The following is a 23,585-nucleotide window of genomic DNA, read 5'->3' on the forward strand; positions in this document are numbered from 1 at the left end:
TAGGAGGAGGTTACTTTAAGAAGATGGAAGCTGACGTCAGGTGTTGTAAGGATGGTCATGATGAAGCAGACAGACTACAGGACGCACTGACAAGATGTGAAATCAGTGCTGGTGGACAAGGAAAATGGCCCAGTCCCTCTAGAAAGTGGTTTTGATCAAGCCCAGGCTTTAAACAAAGCCTGAGCTTTGTTTAAAGCTGAAACAAAGAGAAGTGAAAACTTGCGTCTACAAGTCTGATAGCCAAACAATGGCAACAGCTCGGCTGTCCAACAATGATGAGTGGACGAGCACGATGTGCTCTGCCCACACACTGAACTCGGACTTGGCCATAAAGTGACTGGAGGGGGACACAAGTTACAACACACAAGCCCTGAGCGCCTGCTGAGAAGGGGAAGCCAGCAACAAGAGGCAGCAGGTCACCTGACTCCTCTGACAGGAAACACCCAGAGGAGGCGAGTCCACAGGCAGGACATTGGCGGTGGCTGCTGGGGGCTGGGCACGGAGGCAAGTGGGGGGTTCCTTTAGGGCGTGATGAGAATGCTCTAGAATAGGGCTGTGAGATGGCAACACAACCTGTGAACACACGGAACCTCACTGCGTTCAGTGCGAGGCAGACTGACCGGTGTGCGTCTTCTCATGGGACTTGAGGACCCCAGAGGAGACGAAGCCACGTCCGCAGAGCTTGCACTTGTAGGGCTTCTCCCCTGTGTGTGAGCGCACGTGCTGCTTCAGGTGGCTGGACTTCTTAAAGCCTTTGCTGCAGTAGTCACACCTGGGCACAAGGCAGACAATGTCAGTGCACAGCGGGATCACCAGTGAGACACCCCAGGCTGGAGGAAGAGCAAGCATTCTCCACCAACAGTTATACACAGTCAGGCAGAACGGTCACAGAGAGGAGGTGTGCACACCAACAGTTACATACAGTCAGGCAGAACTGTCACAGAGGTGAGGTATGCACACCAACAATTATATACAGCCAGGCAGATCTGTAACAGAGAGGAGGTGTGCATACCAACAGTAATATAGTCAGGCAGAACTGTCATAGAGAGGAGGTGTGCACACCAATAGTTATACAGTCAGGCAGAACTGTCACAGAGAGGAGGTAGGCACACCAACAGTTATACAGTCAAGCAGAACTGTCACAGAGAGGAGGTGTGCGCACCAACAGTTATACATAGTCAGGCAGAACTGTCAGGAGGTGTGCGCACCTACAGTTATACACAGGTAGAGCTGTCACAGAGAGGTGTGCGCACCTACAGTTATACACTGTCAGGCAGAGCTGTCAGAGAGGAGGTGTGTACACCAACAGTTACACACAGTCAGGCAGAGCTGTCAGAGAGAGGAGGTGTGCACACCTAGTTATACACAGTCAGGCAGAGCTGTCAGAGAGATGTGCACAGCTACAGTTATACACAGGTAGAGCTGTCAAAGAGAGGAGGTGTGCGCACCTACAGTTATACACAGTCAGGCAGAGCTGTCACAGAGAGGAGGTGTGCGCACCTACAGTTATACAGTCAGGCAGAGCTGTCACAGAGAGGAGGTGTACACACCAACAGTTACAGTCAGGCAGAGCTGTCACAGAGAGGTGTGCACACCTACAATTATACACAGTCAGGCAGAGCTGTCACAGAGAGGAGGTGTGCGCACCTACAGTTATACACAGGTAGAGCTGTCACAGAGAGGAGGTACACAGTCAGGCAGAGCTGTCACAGAGAGGTGTACAACAGTTACACAGTCAGGCAGAGCTGTCAGAGAGAGGAGGTACAGTTATACACAGGTAGAGCAACAGTTAGAGGGACACAGTCAGGCAGAGCTGTCACAGTCAGGCAGAGCTGTCACAGAGAGGTGTGCACACCAACAGTTACACACAGTCAGGCAGAGCTGTCACAGAGAGGTGTGCGCACCTACAGTTATACACAGTCAGGCAGAGCTGTCACAGAAAGGAAGTGTGTGCACCAAAGTTTAAACAAAACTGTAAGATGGTAGCAATAAAAATGTGTTAGATCAGATTCTGCTTATACCCGCAATGATTTTATTTCAAAGTCAGTAAAACCTATAGCAATCCTTCAGCAAAATAGTTGATTAATTAGAAACTATTCCTTTAAACGTAACAGGAAACTTATTATGTGCTGTTTTCTTTATGAAGTCATAAAACACTGCAAACCCTTCTGCTGCGTTAGGATCAGAATCACCTGAGTCTAGACACCTGGAAATGTCAATTAATACATGTTGGTTGGTAAAATATTTTCACAAAACAGAGCTATTCTGAATAATATATAAATATCCACTGTTACTCTCCTCTTGGGTGTTATGAAACATATTATGGATGAAATAATTATAAATTTCAACATTTCCATTCATATATTATTAAAAACAAAATTTCAGAAAAATTATTTTATTTCCGTGTTTTTTCTATTTCCAGGCTTTCATCTATAATAGAAAGGAACACAAAGCACACAGCTTGGCACACAGCAAGTTCTTGGAAAGTGTTGAATGTCAGGAAAGCCTAGGGAGATGTCACAGAGGAATCACAAGAAACCACTTCCTAGTCTCACCTAAAGATGTCAATGCAAAATCCCAAATTAAACATTAACAAATACTTGTTAATAGATAAATCAGAGTGTGAATAAAATGTTCTATATAAAGTACACAAAGAGCCTCGGACAAAAAGGCACGTTAGAAATTTAAGCCATTTCTGAAAACAAGGCAGCAGCCGCCCGCAGTGGGGACAGGAAGCCGCAGCAGACGCTTTACAGGGACAGCCTGCTGCGTCCTGACTCCAGCCACATCGCTGATTAGCTGCACAAGCTTTGGCAAGCCGGTCTCTTCGCAGAGCTTTGTGACGCTGCAGGCATGGTGCAGTGGGCATGAGGCACAGTGGGAGGGCCGCAAGCGCAGCAGCAGGAGCCTCGAGAGGCCCACGTACCTGTAGGAGCGCCGGCTCTGCTCTTCGGTCTCCTCCAGGAACGGGGGGCGTGGAGGTGGCAGGTCCATCTCCTCCTGGGGGGACTCCTGAATCAAACGAGTTGTCTAAAATGTAACGGAAGCACAGAGTGGACTACTTGAATATCTATGAATGAACATAAACACCTAACAACCAAGGATAAGCGTAATCATAAATGTGGATTTAATGATGGAGAAAGCCCAATTAGGCCACTGCAATCATTTGGGCCAAATAAAACAACAAAAATCATCTACACCAATTTTATTAAAGAAATATTTATCTTCCATTAACTTGTTTAATACAAAGTTTATCCAAGCATGAAACTGATCTTACCATATTTTCCATGTATATTAAGAGATCACACTTGCACTTGCTCTGCTCTTACTGAGAGTGAACAAAAAGCCCCACTTTCTTAAAATATTCAGTCTCCTCGCTTGCTACAAAATCACAGGGTTGGGGGAAGCACATTCCCAGTCCAGGAGTAGCAGCTAGGAAAATAGGCCCTGAAAGTTTCACTGGAGGATCCAGGTCTTCCACTTGGCAAAAGCTTCCCACAGGGCTTTTAAAGAGGGTAACACCTGATGGGCCCATCATCCCACCACTACTACTGAAAGATTTCCCAGAACGGCAAAATCAACACCAGAACAAAAACTTACACGCCTCCAACTTGGTGAGTGGTGAAAGTCACTCAGTCGTGTCCAACTCTTTGCAACCCCATGGACTATACAGTCCATGGAATTCTCCAGGCCAGAATACTGGAGTGGGCAGCCTTTCCCTTCTCCAGGGGATCTTCCCAACCCAGGGATCAAATCCAGGTCTCCTGCATTGCAGGTGGATTCTTTACCAGCTGAGCCACAGGGAAGCCCAAGAATACTGGAATGGGTAGCCTATCCCTTCTCCAGATCTTCCTGGCTTAAGAATCAAACCAGGGTCTCCTGCATTACAGGTGGATTCTTTACCAACTGAGCTATCAGGGAAGCCCGATTTGACTAAGAAATAAAACCTCAAATGATGCGTCTCAATATTTATATTTGGTCCGTTAGCATGCATTCTAACATGTTTCTTTCAAGATCCCACAGATTAAAATGTTCAGGTTTGATTGCTAAAGCACCATGACATCCTTCAGATGTTACCAAAGTCTGTTCCACTATCCTGACTTCCCTGACTTTTAACCGAAAATGTCAAGCCACGTGATGGGAATGAAATCTTAAAGTTATACAAAAATGTTTTAAGGGAAAAAAAGCCCTATATGACAAACATTCCAGTTTTTACAGGTGATGCAACAGTGTTAAAGTTGTAACAAGCATGCATATGCTCTTAAGTAAGTGAATTTTACAGTGAAAAAATTACAGTGAAGAATAAGCTAGAATTAACTTATTCTTGTTTAACTACATTAATGGTGTCGGTGCCAGGCACCTAAAAAATTACAGTGAAGAATAAGCTAGAATCTGCTCACGAGGACACTTCTGTAACACTCACTACATTAATGGTGTCGGTGCCAGGCACGGGAAGGAGGTTCTGCTGGTGGAAGCTCGTGGAGAGGGCCTGGGACTCCAGTGTGCTAGAATCTTGTAACTGCTGGACAGGGGGGAACGGGGTCTGCTGACTGTATGTATCAGTCACTGTAAAACCTGAAACAAGTGAGAAAATGTGAGTTTCACCAAAAATACTAAAGCTACACACACACACAAGAAAAACAAAAAAAGCTGGTTTTACAAATAAAGCTAATTCAAGTCACATGTGTGCTTTCTGAGCTAGAACCAGGGTCATCAGTCTTATCAGCAGGCTCTGAAGTGACCTGTGCACAGGCTTGCATCCTCGCAGGGCCAGCAGACAGACCAGCCACAAGGACACACTTACCTCTAAGTCCCAATTGCTACTCAATTTCCTTTCCTTGGCTAGAAACCACATGTAGCGTGGTTATTAAAATCACTTACTGGAAAACCTGAACAGACTACAAAATAATGTGTGCATACACATGTACACACACACACAATATCCATGTAAGAAAGCATGCAGTTTGAAATCATACATTCCAGAAGAGCATTCACACACACACACACACACACACATATCCATGCAAGAAAGCATGCGGTTTGAAATCATACATTCCAGAAGAGCATTGACACACACACACAGACATCCATACACACAATCCATGCAAGAAAGCTTGTGGATTGAAATCATACATTCCAGAAGAGCATTAAAGGAAGCTCTCGAGGTTACTGTAAAGTTAAGCCCAGCCAGGCACCGCTCATTATTAAGCCCCAGGTGAAACCCACCACTGACCCTGAGACAAGCCAGCCGGTTCGAAGGACTGCTGAGGGGGTGCCTGCTCGTGAAGCTGGTCCACGTGCCCCTGCAGGGCCTGCTGTGGGGCCACGAACCTGTCTGAAGACAGAAGTAAGAGGGGCTCACAGACCTGGAAGTTACCGCAGGCCTACCAGTCTGTCCAAAAGGATAGGTTTCTTTTTTTTCCCACAACTTAGCTTCCTTATTTTGAAAAGACAGTAGGAAGACAATGCAAACATAGTGTATATAAATTTATATATTTGGGGGTAAAAACTACAAAGTCTTGATCATAGACCAAATACATTTTGGGACCATAACAAAACAGTCAGCCGGCCGGCCAATCGTCTGTTAGACCTGTAGGAGACCCTGGGCCGGACTCTGTCACTAAGCTTGGTGTTCCCAGGGAAGCAGGTGTCTTTCTGAGTGAGACCGTCCTGCAAGAGGCAGTGCACTGGACAAGGAGCCGAGGCTCCAGGGACAGAAGGCTGGCAGCCTCACCCTGTGGAGTCTGGGAGTCGCTGGAACAGAGCACACACAATCACACAGATGAACACGCATGAAAACCAAAGGCTTCTTGGTGTCCTCGGTTAACAGTGGGCTACAAAGAGTACATATTGGAAGGTCCTATGTCTACAGCTCCAAATGCCTCGCAAACGCTCACACGTACCACACAGCACAGGCTGTGACTGCAACAGTCAGAGATGAGAGCACCAAGAAGGACTGGGGGATGCAGGCTGCAAACCCTTAGGAGGTAAAGCTCACCTTCCTCTGCCTCCAAAGGCTGCCCTGCCATCTGCGGGCCCAGCCCCGCCTCTTCGGCGCTCACGCCGTGCGGCGGCCCCAGCTCCAGCATGGCCCCAGGGTTGGCGGCCACGGCCTCGGTGCTGGGCTGCAGCGCCTCGCTCTCGATCTCCACCTGCATCGGGGTAGACACGTGCATGCCCTGCTGGTCCACAGTGCTGTCATCCATGGAGGAGGCCTGCTGATGCTGCTGGAGCTGCTGGGCGAGCTCGTATCTTCAAAAGGAACCAACAACAGTCCACGGTGTCAGGTGCGGTCAAAAACCAGGGGCATGGGCTACTACTGCCCAAGCTATAATTTACTCAGTAAATTTACTTTATCTCGTTTTGAAGTCATGATGGCAATCCAGTTGAAAGTTAAATACTATTAATAATTCTGAAAGAAAAATCAGGTCCCCTTATTCTTAAACACTTTCACAGATTATATGGACTTGAAGGAAACAAGAAATTTTTTAAAGCTTAAAAAAATTCAAGAGAGGCCACATGTTTCAAAGTAAAACCCTCCCAACCCAAATGGTGCAATGAGCCCAAGTGCTGGGAAGAAGACCCGCATGAAATGAGGCGGAGCCCTGTCAGACTGCGTTCAGCACTATACACACACGTGGGAGACATGGGAAGTCCTGGGACCTGCCAGGCCATGCTCGGCCCAGTGACCAGGTCCACAGGCTACAGCATCTGGTCGGCGAGGCATGTGGCCAAGTTCATTTTCTGTAGGAGCCTTATTCCTGTTAATATCACTTTTCCATGTACAAAATATACCCAGCGTATTTTCAGCAAGGCCAACAACTTTTCTTTCAAAGAGAAAAATGAACAATGAATTCAGTGAGTGAATCAAAAAACTGAAGGAAAAAAAAAAAGCCAAATCAAAACCCAGCTCAAATACAGATCTGATGTGATCAGAAATGCATTTCTGCAAGGGCTCCATCTAGAGACGAGACAGTCCTCGGCTCAAGCAAAAATCCAAGTCAGCAGCAATGACTGAGGTGTGATAGCTGAAATATATGTTCACTTCATCGACAACCTAGAATAATTACCGTGCAGGTAACACTGATGATATGCCTGGAAGCCACGGAGTCAACCAAGACTTTCTTCTTTGCAATCTTCACTTCATAATTACAGTAGGCATGGTCTATCAGGCATTTTATCTACTACTGATGGTCAGTTTTAAGACAGTTTACAAAGCATTTAGTGCAACACAGACTACTTCAATATCATATTAAAAATAAAAATGTTATGCTTTAGTCTATGGTTCTTAATAGATCCTTAAACGCGGATATAGAAGCTTCCTTAGATCAAGCTAGAAGTAATAATACAGTAAAACAAAGACAACTATTTCCTAAAAACACTCTCACCAAAGTCGTGTAACTACGCAGATGATTAGAAGGTGCCCTGCAGGGCCGCACCTACCTGTGGGTTTTCATGTGCTTCTTGCAGTTGAGCGAGGTCTTAAACGTCTTCTGGCAGTAGGGGCACATGTAGGGGCGGAGGTCGTTGTGGATGCCCATGTGTCGCCGCAGGCTGCCCCCGGTCGTGAAAGCGCCGTTACAGATCAGACACTTGAAAGACTTTAGGCCTGTGTGCGTTCGCACGTGCGCTTTGAGCACTCCTGCGGAAACAAAGCCTCTTCCACACTGAGAACACTTAAAGGGCTTTTCACCTGTATGGGACCTGAGAAGAAAAAAAACAGCAATGAAGGAGCACCTTACGATTTCACAGCGCCTTATACTTTAGAACGCACTCTCATAACTATCGCACTTGACCGCCCCCACTTTCCTGCTTCCAATGGCACCCCTGAGACTCTACGCCCAGGTGACCCATCTAAAGTCCTGACACAAAACCAGACCCCACGTCCTCGTCCACGTTCCATCCTCTCCTCGTGACCCCTCACTGTCTCTCCTGTGACCAGGTTTCTACTTCCTTCTCACTGTTGCTAGTGACAATAATTAATCTAAACTCTGATGAACACATCTGAAAAACTGTGAAAGAACATTAACCCTAATGAAACAAACCAATACTTCCCTGACAAGTCCTAGAAATTGCAAAAACTTAAAAATAACAGTGTAAATAAAAATCAGGAGCAATTTGTGGGTAAAATATTTTGGTCAAGACACTAAAGGATGAAAATGTGTGTGTGTGTCTTAGTTGCACAGTCACATCCAACTCTTTGCAACTCTATGGACTGTATGTAGCCCACCAGGCTCCTCTGTCCATGCAATTCTCCAGGCAAGAGTACTGGAGTGGGTAGAATACCAATGATCAATAAACATTTGGGGGTCAAAAGTGACATTTTAAATAACAAGAGCCTAGATCTGATAGAGTGCCTGATGAACTATGGAATGAGGTTTGTGACATTGTACAGGAGACAGGGATCAAGACCATCCCCATGGAAAAGAAATGCAAAAAAGCAAAATGGCTGTCTGGGGAGGCCTTAGAAATAGCTGTGAAAAGAAGAGAAGCGAAAAGCAAAGGAGAAAAGGAAAGATATATAATCATCTGAATGCAGAGTTCCAAAGAACAGCAAGAAGAGATAAGAAAGCCTTCTTCAGCGATCAATGCAAAGAAATAGAGAAAAACAACAGAATGGGAAAGACTAGAGATCTCTTCAAGAAAATCAGCGATACCAAGGGAACATTTCATGCAAAGATGGGCTCGATAAAGGACAAAAATGGCATGCACCTAACAGAAGCAGAAGATATTAAGAAGAGATGGCAAGAATACACAGAAGAACTGTACAAAAAAGATCTTCACGACCCAGATAATCATGATGGTGTGATCACTGACCTAGAGCCAGACATCCTGGAATGTGAAGTCAAGTGGGCCTTAGAAAGCATCACTACGAACAAAGCTAGTGGAGGTGATGGAATTCCAGTTGAGCTATTTCAAATCCTGAAGGATGATGCTATGAAAGTGCTGCACTCAATATGCCAGCAAATTTGGAAAACTCAGCAGTGGCCACAGGACTGGAAAAGGTCAGTTTTCATTCCAATCCCAAAGAAAGGCAATGCCAAAGAATGCTCAAACTACCTCACAATTGCACTCATCTCACACGCTAGTAAAGTAATGCTCAAAATTCTCCAAGCCAGGCTTCAACAATATGTGAACCGTGAACTTCCTGATGTTCAAGCTGGTTTTAGAAAAGGCAGAGGAACCAGAGATCAAATTGCCAACATCCGCTGGATCATGGAAAAAGCAAAGAGAGTTCCAGAAAAACATCTATTTCTGCTTTATCGACTATGCCAAAGCCTTTGACTGTGTGGATCACAATAAACTGTGGAAAATTCTGAAAGAGATCGGAATACCAGACCACCTGACCTGCCTCTTGAGAAACCTAAATGCAGGTCAGGAAGCAACAGTTAGAACTGGACATGGAACAACAGACTGGTTCCAAATAGGAAAAGGAGTATGTCAAGGCTGTATACTGTCACCCTGCTTATTTATTCTATGCAGAGTGCATCATGAGAAACACTGGACTGGAAGAAACACAAGCTGGAATCAAGATTGCCAGGAGAAATATCAATACCCTCAGATATGCAGATGATACCACCCTTATGGCAGAAAGTGAAGAGGAACTCAAAAGCCTCTTGATGAAAGTGAAAGAGGAGAGTGAAAAAGTTGGCTTAAAGCTCAACATTCAGAAAACAAAGATCATGGCATCCGGTCCCACCACTTCATGGGAAATAGGTGGGGAAACAGTGGAAACAGTGTCAGGCTTTATTTTTTGGGGCTCCAAAATCACTGCAGATGGTGACTGCAGCCATGAAATTCAAAGACGCTTACTCCTTGGAAGGAAAGTTATGACCAACCTAGATAGCATATTCAAAAGCAGAGACATTACTTTGCCAACAAAAGTTTGTCTCGTCAAGGCTATGGTTTTTCCTGTGGTCATGTATGGAAGTGAGAGTTGGACTGTGAAGAAAGCTGAGCACCAAAGAATTGATGCTTCTGAACTGTGGTGTTGGAGAAGACTCTTGAGAGTCCCTTGGACTGCAAGGAGATCCAACCAGTCCATTCTGAAGGAGATCAGCCCTGGGATTTCTTTGGAAGGAATGATGCTAAAGCTGAAACTCCAGTACTTTGGCCACCTCATGTGAAGGGTTGACTCATTGGAAAAGACTCTGATGCTGGGAGGGATTAGGGGCAGGAGGAGAAAGGGACGACAGAGGATGAGATGGCTGGATGACATCACTGACTCGATGGACGTGAGTCTGAATGAACTCCGGGAGTTGGTGACGGACAGGGAGGCCTGGCGGGCTGCGATTCATGGGGTCGCAAAGAGTCGGACACGACTGAGCGACTGAACTGACTGAACTGAACTGAACACTACCACTCTTAGTATTTATACAAGTCACCAGGTAACTAAATCACTTTCTATCTCTGAATCTGTCACCTTACCTGATGTGTTGTTTAAGATGACAAGACTTTTTATAGGCACGATGACAGTAAAAACACTTGTATGGTCTATCTGCTTCATTTACAAAATTGTTATTAAAATAACTTTGAAATAACTGGTTCCTTGGAATGGGCTGGATAAGACCTACAAAGCAAAGGAAAATCAGGAATAATTCACTGTCAATGTACCAAAAAAAGTTAAATGTCAAAAGGTGCCTGCTTTACCCAGAAGATAAGAATCCTGAGAAGCTAGATTCCAATGTAACAACTAAATGCTATTTTCATTGTGTTAGGAACTGGATATTGAAAGAACACCTATCAGGAAACACAAAGTTAATGTAAGACAGATTTTTTTTTCCAACATAAAGGAATATTTATATTATCACAGTTATTTCTCTTTGTTCTAGAGCCAGTTTTTCACGGATTTCTACTTTTACTTTCTATGTAAGCATCTGCTGGAGTCAAATTTCTAAAACTACATCAACATGTAGGACAGTCCGAGTTCTTGGACTCTTGTTTGTTCAGTATGAAGACTGTACCCTAGGTACTACAACAAACTCAAGACAGAAATAATTTCACCATCATTTTTGTGTTCTAAAAGAGTCAGGGTTTTCATAGGAATTCTATTAAAGGAATATCTGCAAACAGCAAAATGACAATCTTAAATATTTCAGGTTTTACATACTTTCAAGGAATAAAGAATTCCCTTAGGCTGACCGTGTGATAAGTATGTCTTCATCAAGCGATAATTTATGCAGTTCAGCATAAGCAATAATTTATGCAATTCAGGACGAATTCAATAATTCACTGAACCCTCTGAATTATTTAATATCTACCTGAAACGACAAGAGGAAGACACACATAGCCAGCACTAGCTGGGCTGTGCCTCCTCCGTCCAAGAACAGGCCCCACCACACTCCCTGCCCCTCAGCTGCCGTGCACTTCCACGCCAGGGTCCCCAGCAGGCTCCTCCAGCACACTGCTCTCTGGACGGCCCCTGACGGTGCAGGCTACAGAGCAGCCCTGTGCCCTAAAACCTCCTCCTTCCTCGCGGCTCTCCTAGTGTGCGTAGCCCATCCTCCTAGTCACGCAGGGGCCAGGAGTTGAGCATCTCTGAGCCGCGTGTTAGGTTTTGCCATTTGCCAGTCCTGGAGATCACGTTTGTGAAGATTAAATAATACTATGTGAAACTGTTCTGTTGTGCTGTTTGGTTTTATGAGCTGCCAAAACTGCGTAACAGCATCAAAGTATTCTAACCTACCACAGATTAGTGTCTGTACGCTAAACAACTAAACACCCCAGGAATGACAGTCCCTAGGAAGCTTGGTAGAAATCATACATAAAGTCACTGTAGACTGATATCTGGGGGTGAATGCTCTTAAACTTGTCTTTCGGGGCTTTCCATTTCTTCTAGAGTCAATTCTGATAAGTATACCACTCTAGAAAAAATACATTTCATCTATATTTTCAAATGTATTAGCAAAAAGTTGCAGAGTATCTGCAGTGTTTAACTCATCTGTACCTGTGCTTATAGACTGAGTCTCACTCCTAATACTATAGGCATTTTCTCAGTCTTCAGTTTACCAGAGACATGTCAAGTTATCTGTTTATTTTCTACAAGTTGTAAAATTATGTTCACTAGAATTTCATCTTGTCTTAAATTTTTATACTTATTAATTCCTTTTTGTTACTTGTTTTTCATTTTTCTACTTTTTTGAGTTATATATTTATTTTCATTCTTCTTTAATAATAAACAGTTCTTAAAAGTCTTAATTTCTCTGATAGCAGCTTTGGCCCATTCAACCTGCTTATAAAATGTGCCATTTCTTGTCTGTAATTGCAGTTTTGAGTCTTTCTTTTCCATATAACGAAAATTTAGATAGCTATTTTCTATTATGTTTTCACTGAACTATAATAAAGGATTGTTTCTTTTACAGTTTCTATTTTTGAAAACCTGAAATTTCTTTATACCCCAGAATGTGATCAACTTCTACTTCATGCATATTTAAAAGAGCACGTACTTTGGAGTAAACAGTTTTAAAGGTATTAAATCACCCTTTTTATATGTGTGCTTCAAATCCTCTTCAGTCTCACTGTGTCTAAACTGATCTAATTGAAGACCTCTCACTATGGTGTAGAATTTGAATATTTCTCCTTTCTTCTGTTTTTGGTTTATATATTTTGATGTTATGCACCTAAATACGTAAAAGCTCATGACTGTTGATCATCTTATCAGTGGACTACCACTGACATTAATCCACAGTATCTCTCTTTATATCATTTAAGCTTTATTTATACCAAATCATATTTTGTTTGATACTAATTTTGTTCACAGACTAGATTATCTTGCCTAAGACGATGAAATACAGGAACTGCATAAAAATGTAAATTCTTACACAGAATTTAATAAATTTAATTTTGCTCTAAGACCTACATTTTCCCAAACATTCTCATAAGCAGTGTTTTCTTTTTAGTTAACAAAATCATAATTTCCCTTCATTATAACATCAAGCCTAAAAAGAATTTAAAAACTGGCAGACTTTTGTTTTAATCAGAAGGTGAGAGCCGCCCAGAGGATGATCTGTGATGCAGACGATACGGCACTCTGGGTGCCGCACACGACAGGTCCCCGAGGAACAGTCTCCTCGGCGAGGACTCGGATGCCAACACCCTCACTCACACACTTCTTCTCGCCAGGAACATAATCTGAGCAGCAGATTAAGGTACAGACAGAACTAGGATTTTAATTTCTCTGTGGGACATACTGGCCCACAAAGCAAAACACTTTAGAATAACTCCCCCTGCTCCACGCGTACAGCTATCTAACTGTGCAGACCACAACACTCCCCCACCTTGCAAGGTACCCAAGGAGGGGACTCTTACCTACGTCTGTTATGAGAATCGGTTCCTGCAAAGGAATGTCGGGGACTGGGACATTCGCCTTGCCCACGCGAACCTTGGCAGGTTTACGCTGGTGCCTCATCTTTCTCAACTCCGTGTGTTTAAAGTGAGAGGCGACATGAGTCTTCCTGTGGCCTGAGGTTCGGAACTTCTTGTCACAGTGAGGACAAGCAAAAGGTCTGACTCCTAAACAAATGACAATGGAATTATTCCAGAGACATACATTTCAGTTAAGGTCAGCATAAAATTCTAGTATTGCAATATTGATTGGAATACTCAATCTGCCGTTTCATGTTATATGTATGTATTATTTCATGGATATTATCAGTTATTTCCCTTGTCTGCATACAGTGCACTTTATAGATGTGAAGGCACATAAAAAGAGCATTTTACGTAAAAAAGAGCATTTACTATTTTCAGGAGAAAGCCTAAAATGGTAAAGTGGGTGCTCCAGCAACCAGGCGCCCTTGAGACACTAGGCTGCGTTAAGGGCTCCTCTCACGCCGTCCACAACCTGTAACTGGAGGAAGAGCATGGCCCCAGGCCTGTGGCCAGCATCCACATGCTTGGGTCTCAACAGCACTCAGCCAGGCCAGCGCTGAGTAAACCGGCAGCAAATGCTGGTGTTAGAGGATCGTGCTCCTGGTCTGCGTCTGAACCTGCTGCCCGCGGCAGCTCCCTCCTCACCACCCCGTGCTGGTGCCCTCACTCCTAAGAGGGCATGAAGTACTCCCTCTTTGGGCCGTGGGCTCCACGAGGACCCGCTCGTACGGGTGCGGTTCAGCCTACGGAAGGTCACGCGGCCTCGTGACACTCACGAGCACGAGTCCCCCATGGCCTGCCATCCCTGCGCACCTGTGTGCAGGCGAATGTGCACCTTGAGGCTCCCCGAGGTGGAGAAGCTCTTCATGCAGTACTGGCACTTGAAGGCCTTGATGCCCGTGTGTGTCTTGATGTGGGCGGTCAGCGTGCTCTTCACGGCGAAGGCCCGGAAGCACTGGGGGCACTTGAAGGGCTTCTCGTGGGTGTGGATGCGGATGTGGCGCACCAGATCGCTGGGCTTGCGGAACTCCTTGGCACAGCAGGGGCACACGTGCCAGCGCACGCCATTCTCCTCGCGAATCGACCCTGGGGGGGGCAGCAGATGGGCCCAGCCCGGCTCAGCAGCGAGCGGAGGCAGGCGCAGACACCCTGCGGGGCCTGGGGCACTCAGACCGCACGCCACACCTGTGTGCTTTCTGCCACGGCAGAGGGCGTGTGTCATCAACTGTGGGGATGGCTGAAACCTCCGTAATAACTGAAATGAAAGACGACTATGACTGAATCCTGCAGACAATCCTAAGAGCTTCAGGAAGACACAAATCATTGGCTGAGAGAGAAGAATTCTAACAAGACAGGTACGAGGGCATAAATCAAGAATAAGCAGTATAGACTCATCTGCTGGAAATGCAAAGAACAGCAGATCTCATCCAACTACTACGAAATTAACTCAAGGAACAAGAAGAGAAGGAGCAAAGTTATAGTAACTCTTGTCTGAGCCAATCTGTTATCACTAATAAAAAATACAAATAAAAAAATAAAAATACTAATAAAAATACAAATAAAATGATTAGGAAATGGTAAGTTCTCATGCGATAGAAAGGAACTAGACAGTTAAAACAAAGAAATACTATATTTAAATGAGTTCATGATTCATGAACAAATATAGAAAATTCTTCAAATATAAAAAAACTCTAAAAAGTTTTATTCAACCTTGAACCAGGCTTAAAACTATTTCCATCAGAAGAAAAATCAAAGTAGAATTTGTGGAAATATAATACGTAAAATAATATCTAAACTGGCAAACTTCTAATTTGACAGAATCACCTTTTAAAATTTTAATTAGATTTATTCATCAGAAATTAAACAGATGCCTACGATAAGAATCCACTTGAAATCAAAAAGGTTTGGGCCATGTTGAGGAAATTCATCAGAAAATTTTCACTGTTTATTGAACTGTGTCTGTACAGACATTATTTTATTAGGGGAAGAGAAAAAGTTGTTTCCTTCTCTTTGATATCAGTAAATACAAGGAATTTTCTTTATGCGCAAGGGAATTTGCAAGGAGAGAAAATGTATATTCCTGAAGATAATGCTCTTTGCAGGAATAAGTAACATAGGAAAGGAGGTTAAGTAAAAGAATCCAAAATAATATTTTTTCTGAAAACAAGAACAAAGAACAACATACACAAACCATGGGGGTTGGGGGGGGGAGGGGGAAGAGCAGGAAACAAGGGAAATGTTTTTTTTTTAATGAGAGAAAGATATTTATTTTATGGTGATATTTCTCATATTGAGAAAGTCTAAAACTTAAGACTGCTTAAACTAATAGACAAAAACTAATTTAGAAAAGTGCAATAATTACCTAAATGTCTTACCATGACAAATCAGAAAAGCAAGGAAGAAAAAGAAAGTCTCTGTTAGCTAAAGTCTGGAAATCACCTCCCTCAACCAGATTTTTTTTCAAGCAAAAATGAAAATACATCTTTAATCACATAAGGTGACACACAACTGTCACCAGGTTCTAGTTATTTCTGGGAATAAAGTGGAACAGAGACACAGACTGGCAGCTGGAGCTGGAGCCTGACACTCTCCACATGCGCCCCGCAAGTATTTCCTTGGCCCAGGCAGTGTTAGAAGAGAAAACTGAATCCAGATTTCTGACCCTGTGACAAAATGTAAGATCCGGAAAACCAGTTCTTCATTTCCACATGGCAATCCTTCCTGGAGTTGGGCAATAGCTTTTCTCTTCAAACACATCAATAAATTTTAAAAGAAAAAAACATATAGTCATCCTCAAGATGAAAAGGGATTTACTAAAACTCAACATCTAGTTTTAAGTTTTTAAAAAACTGCCTAAAAAAACAGGAGGAGGTGAATAAAATCTATCAATAAACTGTTTGACTTACTGGGAAAATACTAAAAGCAGCCCTACTATTAAGGTCAGGAAAGAGTTCACTACCACACTGCCATTAATTTCTCGTGTTGGACAGACGCTAGCCGATGTAACTAGCTAAGATACAAAAGCACACAGTGTACAGGAAAAGGTGAGATTCCTGTTTACAAATGACGTGGCCATACACCTAAAAACTAAGACTCAGAAAAAGGCCCACATTTTAATCTATGGAAATCAACATTCTTCCTATCTACAGTCAAAATCCAGAAGAAAATTTTAAACTACTACTAAAATACGGAAGAAAAGAAAAGATCTAAGTAAGTGGAAATGCATACCCTATTCAGTACTGAATGATTCTTTAAATTATATAGTGCTTTACAATTTTCAGAAGTTTCACATACATGATTTCATATAATCCCATACTAACCCTATTCTTTGGTATAAAGACAAAAAGTTACAAAGGCATCAGTTCTCTCTAATTAAGTCACTTACATACAAATACCGGGGCTTCCCAGGTGGTGCTAGAGGTAAAGAACCTGCCTGCTGATGAGGAGACGCAAGAGAAGTGGGCTCCATCCCTGGGTTGGGAAGCCCGCCCAGAGGAGGGCATGCGACCCACACTCCAGTGTTCCTGCTTGGAGAATCCCAGGGACAGAGGGGCCTGGTGGGCTATGGTCCACAGGGTCCCAAAGAGTCAGACACAACTAACACGACTTAGCACAGCACATACAAATACCAACAGGAGTTTTTCAGAACTAGTTTTGGAAGTTTAGTAGATGTTTTTAAAGTGCATATGAAAAAATAAATATGGGAAAATAGTAAAAAAAAAAAAAAAAAAAAAAACAACAACTTTAAAACAAGTGAAGTGAGAAAGGACCAGATGTCCTAGTTATAAAACACACAATAAAGCTAAAACCATTTGGTATTACAACACATGAATAAAAAGACAGATTACTAGAATAAAGTCCAGAAAAGACTCACACGGGTTTGAGAGTGTAATATATAATGATGGTGGCACTGAATTTCAGCAGGGAAAACACGACTTAATAAATGGTGTTTGGGTAGCTGGGTGCCCATCGGCAACAAAAAATAAAACTGAGTCAAAGATTTGGTTTAAAATACAGAAGTATACAGATGGTAAATGGACATATGGTGGTGATCATTTTATAATGTAAAAAAAAGAAGAAAATCAAAGAGTAAAAGTGTTAGGTAAAAGGCACTTTTTCCATAATGTCAGTGTTGAAGTCTAAGTGTTAACACAAGTCCAAGGGTCATAAAACACTGACAAATTTGGCTATATAAAAATAAAACCTATCTCTCCCTTCTGCTATATGAAAACAAAAAATACTTCTCCCTTTTAACTCAAAAGTCAAGCAAATCAGAGAAGAACACATGCTACAGAGAACACTGTTGAGGCATCTTGCACATAAGACACCAGGTGGCAAGAGAGTAAAAACCACACACGCAGCATGGCACACATCTCACTAAAAACAGTAACACAGAATACATACTACTATGCCTGTGCTTGCTGGGAGACACAAGACCCCGTGAGGCAGCGGCCGGGGGCCCAGCAGGAGCAGAAGGTGCGCCCACCGCCCACCGCCCACCAGTGTGCCTTCTGAGCCGTGCGCGACGACCAGTTCTGCCTACTCTCAGAAAGACTTAAAAACACGTGTATTTATTACACACTTACTATGTGTCAGGCACTAGTCGATTCTCTTTTATTTATCCCATCACTGTCCCTTTTACAGATGAGAAAGTTGAAAAGTTAACTGACTTTATTAAAACTTCATAATGAAGATGGTTGGATGGCATCACCGACTCAATGGACACGAGCAATTGAGCGAACTGTGGGAGATGATGAAGGACAAGCAAGCCTGGCGGGCTGCAGGCCATGGGGTCGCAAAGAGTCGAACACAACTTAGTGTCTGAACAACGAGAAGCGATGATTTACACGTCACAAGTTTTATGATAAATATAAAAGTATTTGTTAAATATTTAACTCATACATAAAATACTTCTTAAACAACAAAGCAAATTCTACTAAAAATATTCATTCTTGCAAAACTGAGTAAATCAGAGTGATGGCTTTAGATGCCTGTATATGTTCAACTTGGAAATGTAATTAAGGTTAATTATTAGCCGTTAAGAAAATGTTATGACTTATGAGACAAGAATAGTTTGCTTAGGGTCTTCTTAGGGTACACCAGATGGTATCAACTACCCCTGAAGAAGTGTTTTTGTTTTCGGAAATGATCATTACATTAAAAGTATACTGGTTCCTATAAAAGGAAGGACTCTTTTTAAGGAGCGTCTTTATATAGAAACATGCCCCCAGTAATATTCTCATCACACATCAGAGGTGATTAAAACAAAAAAAGCTTGCTCCAACCTATACTAAGGATCACGTTTAATCTAAAATTTACTAGAACTACATAAACTTGCTCAGTACTCTAAATATTTAATTTATTCAAGTATTTCAAAAATTAAAATTTGCATAATCTTTATAGACTCTGTAAGTACAACACTGCATATTAAAATAATGTACAATACGGTTAATTGCAGTTCCATTCTGGAATCTCCATATCTTTATAAACTCTATAAGTACAACACCCTGTGTTAAAATAATGTACAATAGGGTTAACTGCAGTTCCATTTTGAAATCTCCATCTGATGCTCAGTGCAGAAGAGAAAGCTGTTTCTAACCCTAAAGACGGAGGACAACACGGGATGAAGTTTCCCCTTCAGCACCTTCCGGAGGCCAGTCTGGCCTGCCCTCAGCCACGTCCGAGCACCTCCGTATGTTCAACACGGCAAATGCTGTAACTGGTATGAACGTTTCACAGGGACTGTGGGTATTCATCAGTTTATCAGGTGTACGAGAAGGAGATGTTCAAGAACGCACGGCTAACGTGGGACCTCCAAGGCCACCACACAACTGACAAAAATGTGTGGAAATGGCCCTTATTTCCTTCTTGCCTCTCCAGATCCCAGGAAAACCCAGACAATAAACTGCTTGGGTTCCATCATCCTGGTTTTCACTTGGGGAGGAAGGGTCAGATCAAAAGAAGAGGGAGAAGAATGAGAGTAGGGCCAAGATGTTTTGTAGGCTGAGAATCAAAGATTTCACAACCACACGTTGGCAATGAGAAAATGCGTTCTCAGAAAGAAGTGTTAACACAGATGACAGGGTTAGTCCACGCCTCCCAAGAACAGTTAATGCATTAAGCAAACATTTTTACAGCAACACTTCTCCCAAAAGGCAGGGATCTATCTTATCCATGAGAGACACAATAAGGCCTGCTCCTGCCTGGTGAGCCAAACCGAGCCCTGAGGGATTGCGGAAACGCACAGAACGCATTCCAGCTGCACACGACTGACCCAGGGGACCAGGGGTCCTGCTTGTCTTCGGGACTGAGGGAGGAAGACCCCCTGCTCCTATGAGGCGGTGACGCGAGCTGGCCTCCAACAACCACCCGAGTCCCCCAGAGAATGAGAGAGGAGGGCGAGGAAGGAGACATGCGTGACGCAGCCCCGTCTGTGGGAACGCACACCGCTCAGCAGACGCGAGGATGCTGAGGGGACAGCAGGAACCCAGCTTCACCACAGCATGAGCTTGCATCCAGACGCCCAGAGGGGAGGCAGAGACGCAGGTGGGGCGGGCTTCCAAAGGCTGGGAGCCGGGGAGCAGACGGCGCCGCTGGGAAAGGGCCAAGGGTGGGGCAGGGGGGCTTCAGGAGCATCAGGTGGGGGCTCTGGGGGACGATGGAGCAGAGACTGGTGGGAAGGGCTGGCAGGAAGGAGGGCTCAATCACGGGACGTCAGCAGCCCGCGGCAAAGGGGCAAGTTCAACAGGGCTCACCACAAACAAACGCTATTGGGTAGAGACGATTGGAGCCTTCAACAACACATCCCCTTCAGAAGGAAAAAGGAGGGCACGACTCAAATAGCAACTGACCACCCCAATGTCGGAACCTTAACGCGTGCTAAAATTACCTGGTAGAAACGGTGATTTCTTCTTTATGATCTTTTTCTCCTTTTTATCCAGCTTCTCTGGGCTTTCCTGCTCTTTCTCTTGCTCTGTGTCTGTAGGGTCAGCTGGCTCACTTGAAACGCTCGTAGCGTCTGGGGTCTGGCCCTGAGCTGCTGCGGCCTTGGTGTGGCTGGGGTCGCTCGGATGCGCTGCAACTGGAATTGAAGACAGCCCACTGTTTTCTAAGGCTTGCTGAGACAGAACAGAACTAGGAGGTTAGGAGGGGTGACGCCCGCACCTGCCCACCAAAGTTAATCACAAAGACACTAGCAAGCCTGACCTGCGGAATTCTGACTCGACCCCACCAGGAGGAAAGCCTCCATCGCCAAGCAGTCCTCTATTAACATAAGCGAAACGTCCAGCTCTGGAGGTGGAAATGTCCCTTTGGAAATCTGACATCTCAGCTCTACCCAAAATCTGGCATGGCAAGCATTTGCGTTTCAAAATTAAAGGGAATTAAAATTAATTACACGGCCTGGTAGAACTGTTGTATCAGACAACCCTGGTTGTCTACAGCACATTGGGGAATCACGGTTAGAGATGAGAGGGGCTTCGCCCTCAGGACACCAGCTGTCACAGGGTCCTGACAGCCTGACTCTTCACTCCCCAGCCAACTTGTCACCACAAAGGTGGAGCACAGAGGTCAGCGTTTACCATCAGCAAGTAAACACAGGGAGCGGGGAGGGTAAAGGCCGCGGCCATGGAGCAGGCCTGGGGGGAGAATGAGACAGGCATCTGTGCGCCCCCGTTCGCCAGCCCCGTGAGAGCAGAGATGCTCACACACAGTCAGGACACGCGGTGCTGTCTCCAAGGAGCTCGGCCAAGAATTAAATAGTCCTCACCCTCCGTCACCAGGGACAGATATAAGAAAGCCCTGAAAACCCTGTTCTTTTCCAGAAAACTCACTTACAGAGAAAAAAGTTAGGTTTTTAAAACTTTTTGTTTATAGATTAATAAATCATTTCGAAATCTGCACTGTCCATAAGTAATCAAATAAGCATGCTTTGTTTCAATATAATCGTTTCAGTTAGGACACAATTTTCGTGAAGATGCCTTTACTCCAACAAGCCCTGAATACTGACTTCCCAGCGGTGGCCCCGGCCCTGACGGACACAACGGCGGGGGCAGCGCGGCTCACCTGCAGGATGTCCTGGTTGATGCCCACGGTGATGCTCAGCTGCTGGGCGGCCTGGGGCGGCTGGCTGGCCTCCACCGGCCCCGGCTCCGACAGCTCCAGCAACTGCTGGATGACGTCGGTCACCACCTGCGAGCTTTGCTGACCGGGAGCCGACGGGACCTGGGTGTCCGTCTGCTGGAGAGGTAAAGTCTGAAACAGCGTGGCCTGAAACACACCGACGTTCATTAAAAATGGTAAACAAGTATGCTAATTCGTACAGCAATTTTTAAAAAAAAAGAAACCAGCATTATCTTTGTTCTGAGCATGAAAATCTAACAATATCGCAAATATGCCTCACTGACTTTTTAAGTTAGACCAAAACTGGCTATTAAAAAAAACGTATTCAATGAATTTTTCTGTAACTCTTTTAAAGTCTTTTACGTGGTAGTAGAGATTATCACTTCAAGATGAGGGATTAAGCACACAAACCTCATTCCCGCTGGTCACTAAAACAAAGGAGTAAAAAAGTTACCAAATAGACAAAATAAGAAAGAAATCACTGTGGTCTAAAATTTTTTCTGATTGCTGAAAAATAGGGGCATTGGAGGAATAATAGCTCTGTAAAGCCACAGCCAAGAGTATGTAAGGGGAGAGCTGATCTGATTCCTCAGAAACCCAGAAATCTGAAAAACACACACGTAAGACAGTGGGGTCAGAGAACCCGCAAGACCTCATCATGGCGGGTATCAGGACAAACCCCTGCACGACACTCTCAGTGTTTTATGGAGAATGTAGATTTTTTAAATGACTTGGATTATCATTCTAGGTAATTCACTCCACCTACATGCTTGATTTGCATACTGCCAAAGGAAAAGGAAAAAAAAACTCAACATTTGCTTGATTTATATATTGAAAATTTTATTTAAAACTACTCAGTCCAAAATAAAATTTAAGACCTAATTACAAGACTGATTACTCTCCAGCTTTAGAACATCTTTACAACACTCTCTGGATCAAGAGTAAGCTGAGGACTCATCCCAAGCCACAAATATTGTGAGAAAGGAAAAAGCCAACACTAAACGTGAGCCCCATGCTTGGGGACAAAATACAAACTGGGCCTGTCCTCTCCGTGGTAAGAGGCAGCTGCCGACTTGACACCAGCTACTGGCTGGCTGCACTCACGAGGCACCTCTGCACTCGGGAGACTTGTCTGCGGTGGTCAGGACACCACGCTCGACACTTAGATGTTGCCAGGCAGCTCAGCTGAGACGACAGGAGAGCCGCAGACGGAGGCTGAGCTACCAGTCTACAGGAAGGAGTCAAGTGGGCATGCTCTGAGTCACAACCCTTACTGCGTGTACTGGAAAATACAACTTAGTTTCCCAAAGGTGCAAGGTTTCAGGAAAAAGAATCACCATCACATCAGATGTGGGGAAATATCACTTTAAAAAGAAAGGTGATTCTTCAATGAGAACACAAGCATAAAGAATATTCAATAATCATCATCAGTTAACACTGACTGTAGGAATTACAACTTCATAACAATGATGACGTTTGGCCTTATTTCTAACTGGTTCAGATGACACTCTATAAATCAGAATCACGTAAAATTATTTTAAAGTTTCCAAAAATTTGATTTTCTTTCATTAATTAAGCGAACAAATAAAAGTAGGACCCGTACTTCCATAGAGGAAACTTTCATAGCACCTTTATGGTACTACTGACGATTCCATTCCATTTTAAAAAAAGGTCATACTTCAGATGACAGATTTTGGTAACAGAATACCTTCTGTCAACCAGCTGGCCAAGCTTACCGTTAAGACGTGAGCAGTCTCTGTAGCGCCTGCTGAATTCTGTGGTCCACCCATATGCATCTTGCTGATGTGAGTGTTCAAGCTACCTAAACTTTTAAATACACAACTACATTCTGTACAATTATAGGTAGGGCCATTCTTGACCTTAAAGAACAAAAAAGAAAAAACAATGTTTTACAATTAATTGTTAGATTAAAATATTTAAATGATGGCAAATTATAACTAACCATTCAATTAAAATGACAGATATAATGTAACCCTTTATTATACCTTTTAAGTTAGAGAGGTCTAGAATCAATGACCTGACTCTGTAATCAATATTTTCAGTCTGAGATTAATTGAAATTTCAGTCTTTTCTAT

The 23,585-nt window shown here is 43.7% G+C and overlaps 1 protein-coding gene across 1 annotated transcript in view; it reads right to left on the reverse strand.

Annotated features, from left to right (window-relative positions):
• ZNF236 (zinc finger protein 236) overlaps nt 1-23,585 on the reverse strand; it is a 68,900-nt gene that overhangs the window by 25,820 nt on the left and 19,495 nt on the right. Inside the window, 12 exon segments of the mRNA XM_070361866.1 lie at nt 621-772; nt 2,927-3,030; nt 4,424-4,575; nt 5,234-5,335; nt 5,999-6,252; nt 7,444-7,704; nt 10,429-10,570; nt 13,309-13,512; nt 14,182-14,454; nt 20,258-20,486; nt 21,433-21,636; nt 23,226-23,369. Of these exon segments, the coding sequence (XP_070217967.1) occupies nt 621-772; nt 2,927-3,030; nt 4,424-4,575; nt 5,234-5,335; nt 5,999-6,252; nt 7,444-7,704; nt 10,429-10,570; nt 13,309-13,512; nt 14,182-14,454; nt 20,258-20,486; nt 21,433-21,636; nt 23,226-23,369 (2,221 nt within the window).

The sequence above is a fragment of the Bos mutus genome, chromosome 24, assembly GCF_027580195.1.
Source record: "Bos mutus isolate GX-2022 chromosome 24, NWIPB_WYAK_1.1, whole genome shotgun sequence".
Taxonomy (NCBI): domain Eukaryota; kingdom Metazoa; phylum Chordata; class Mammalia; order Artiodactyla; family Bovidae; genus Bos; species Bos mutus.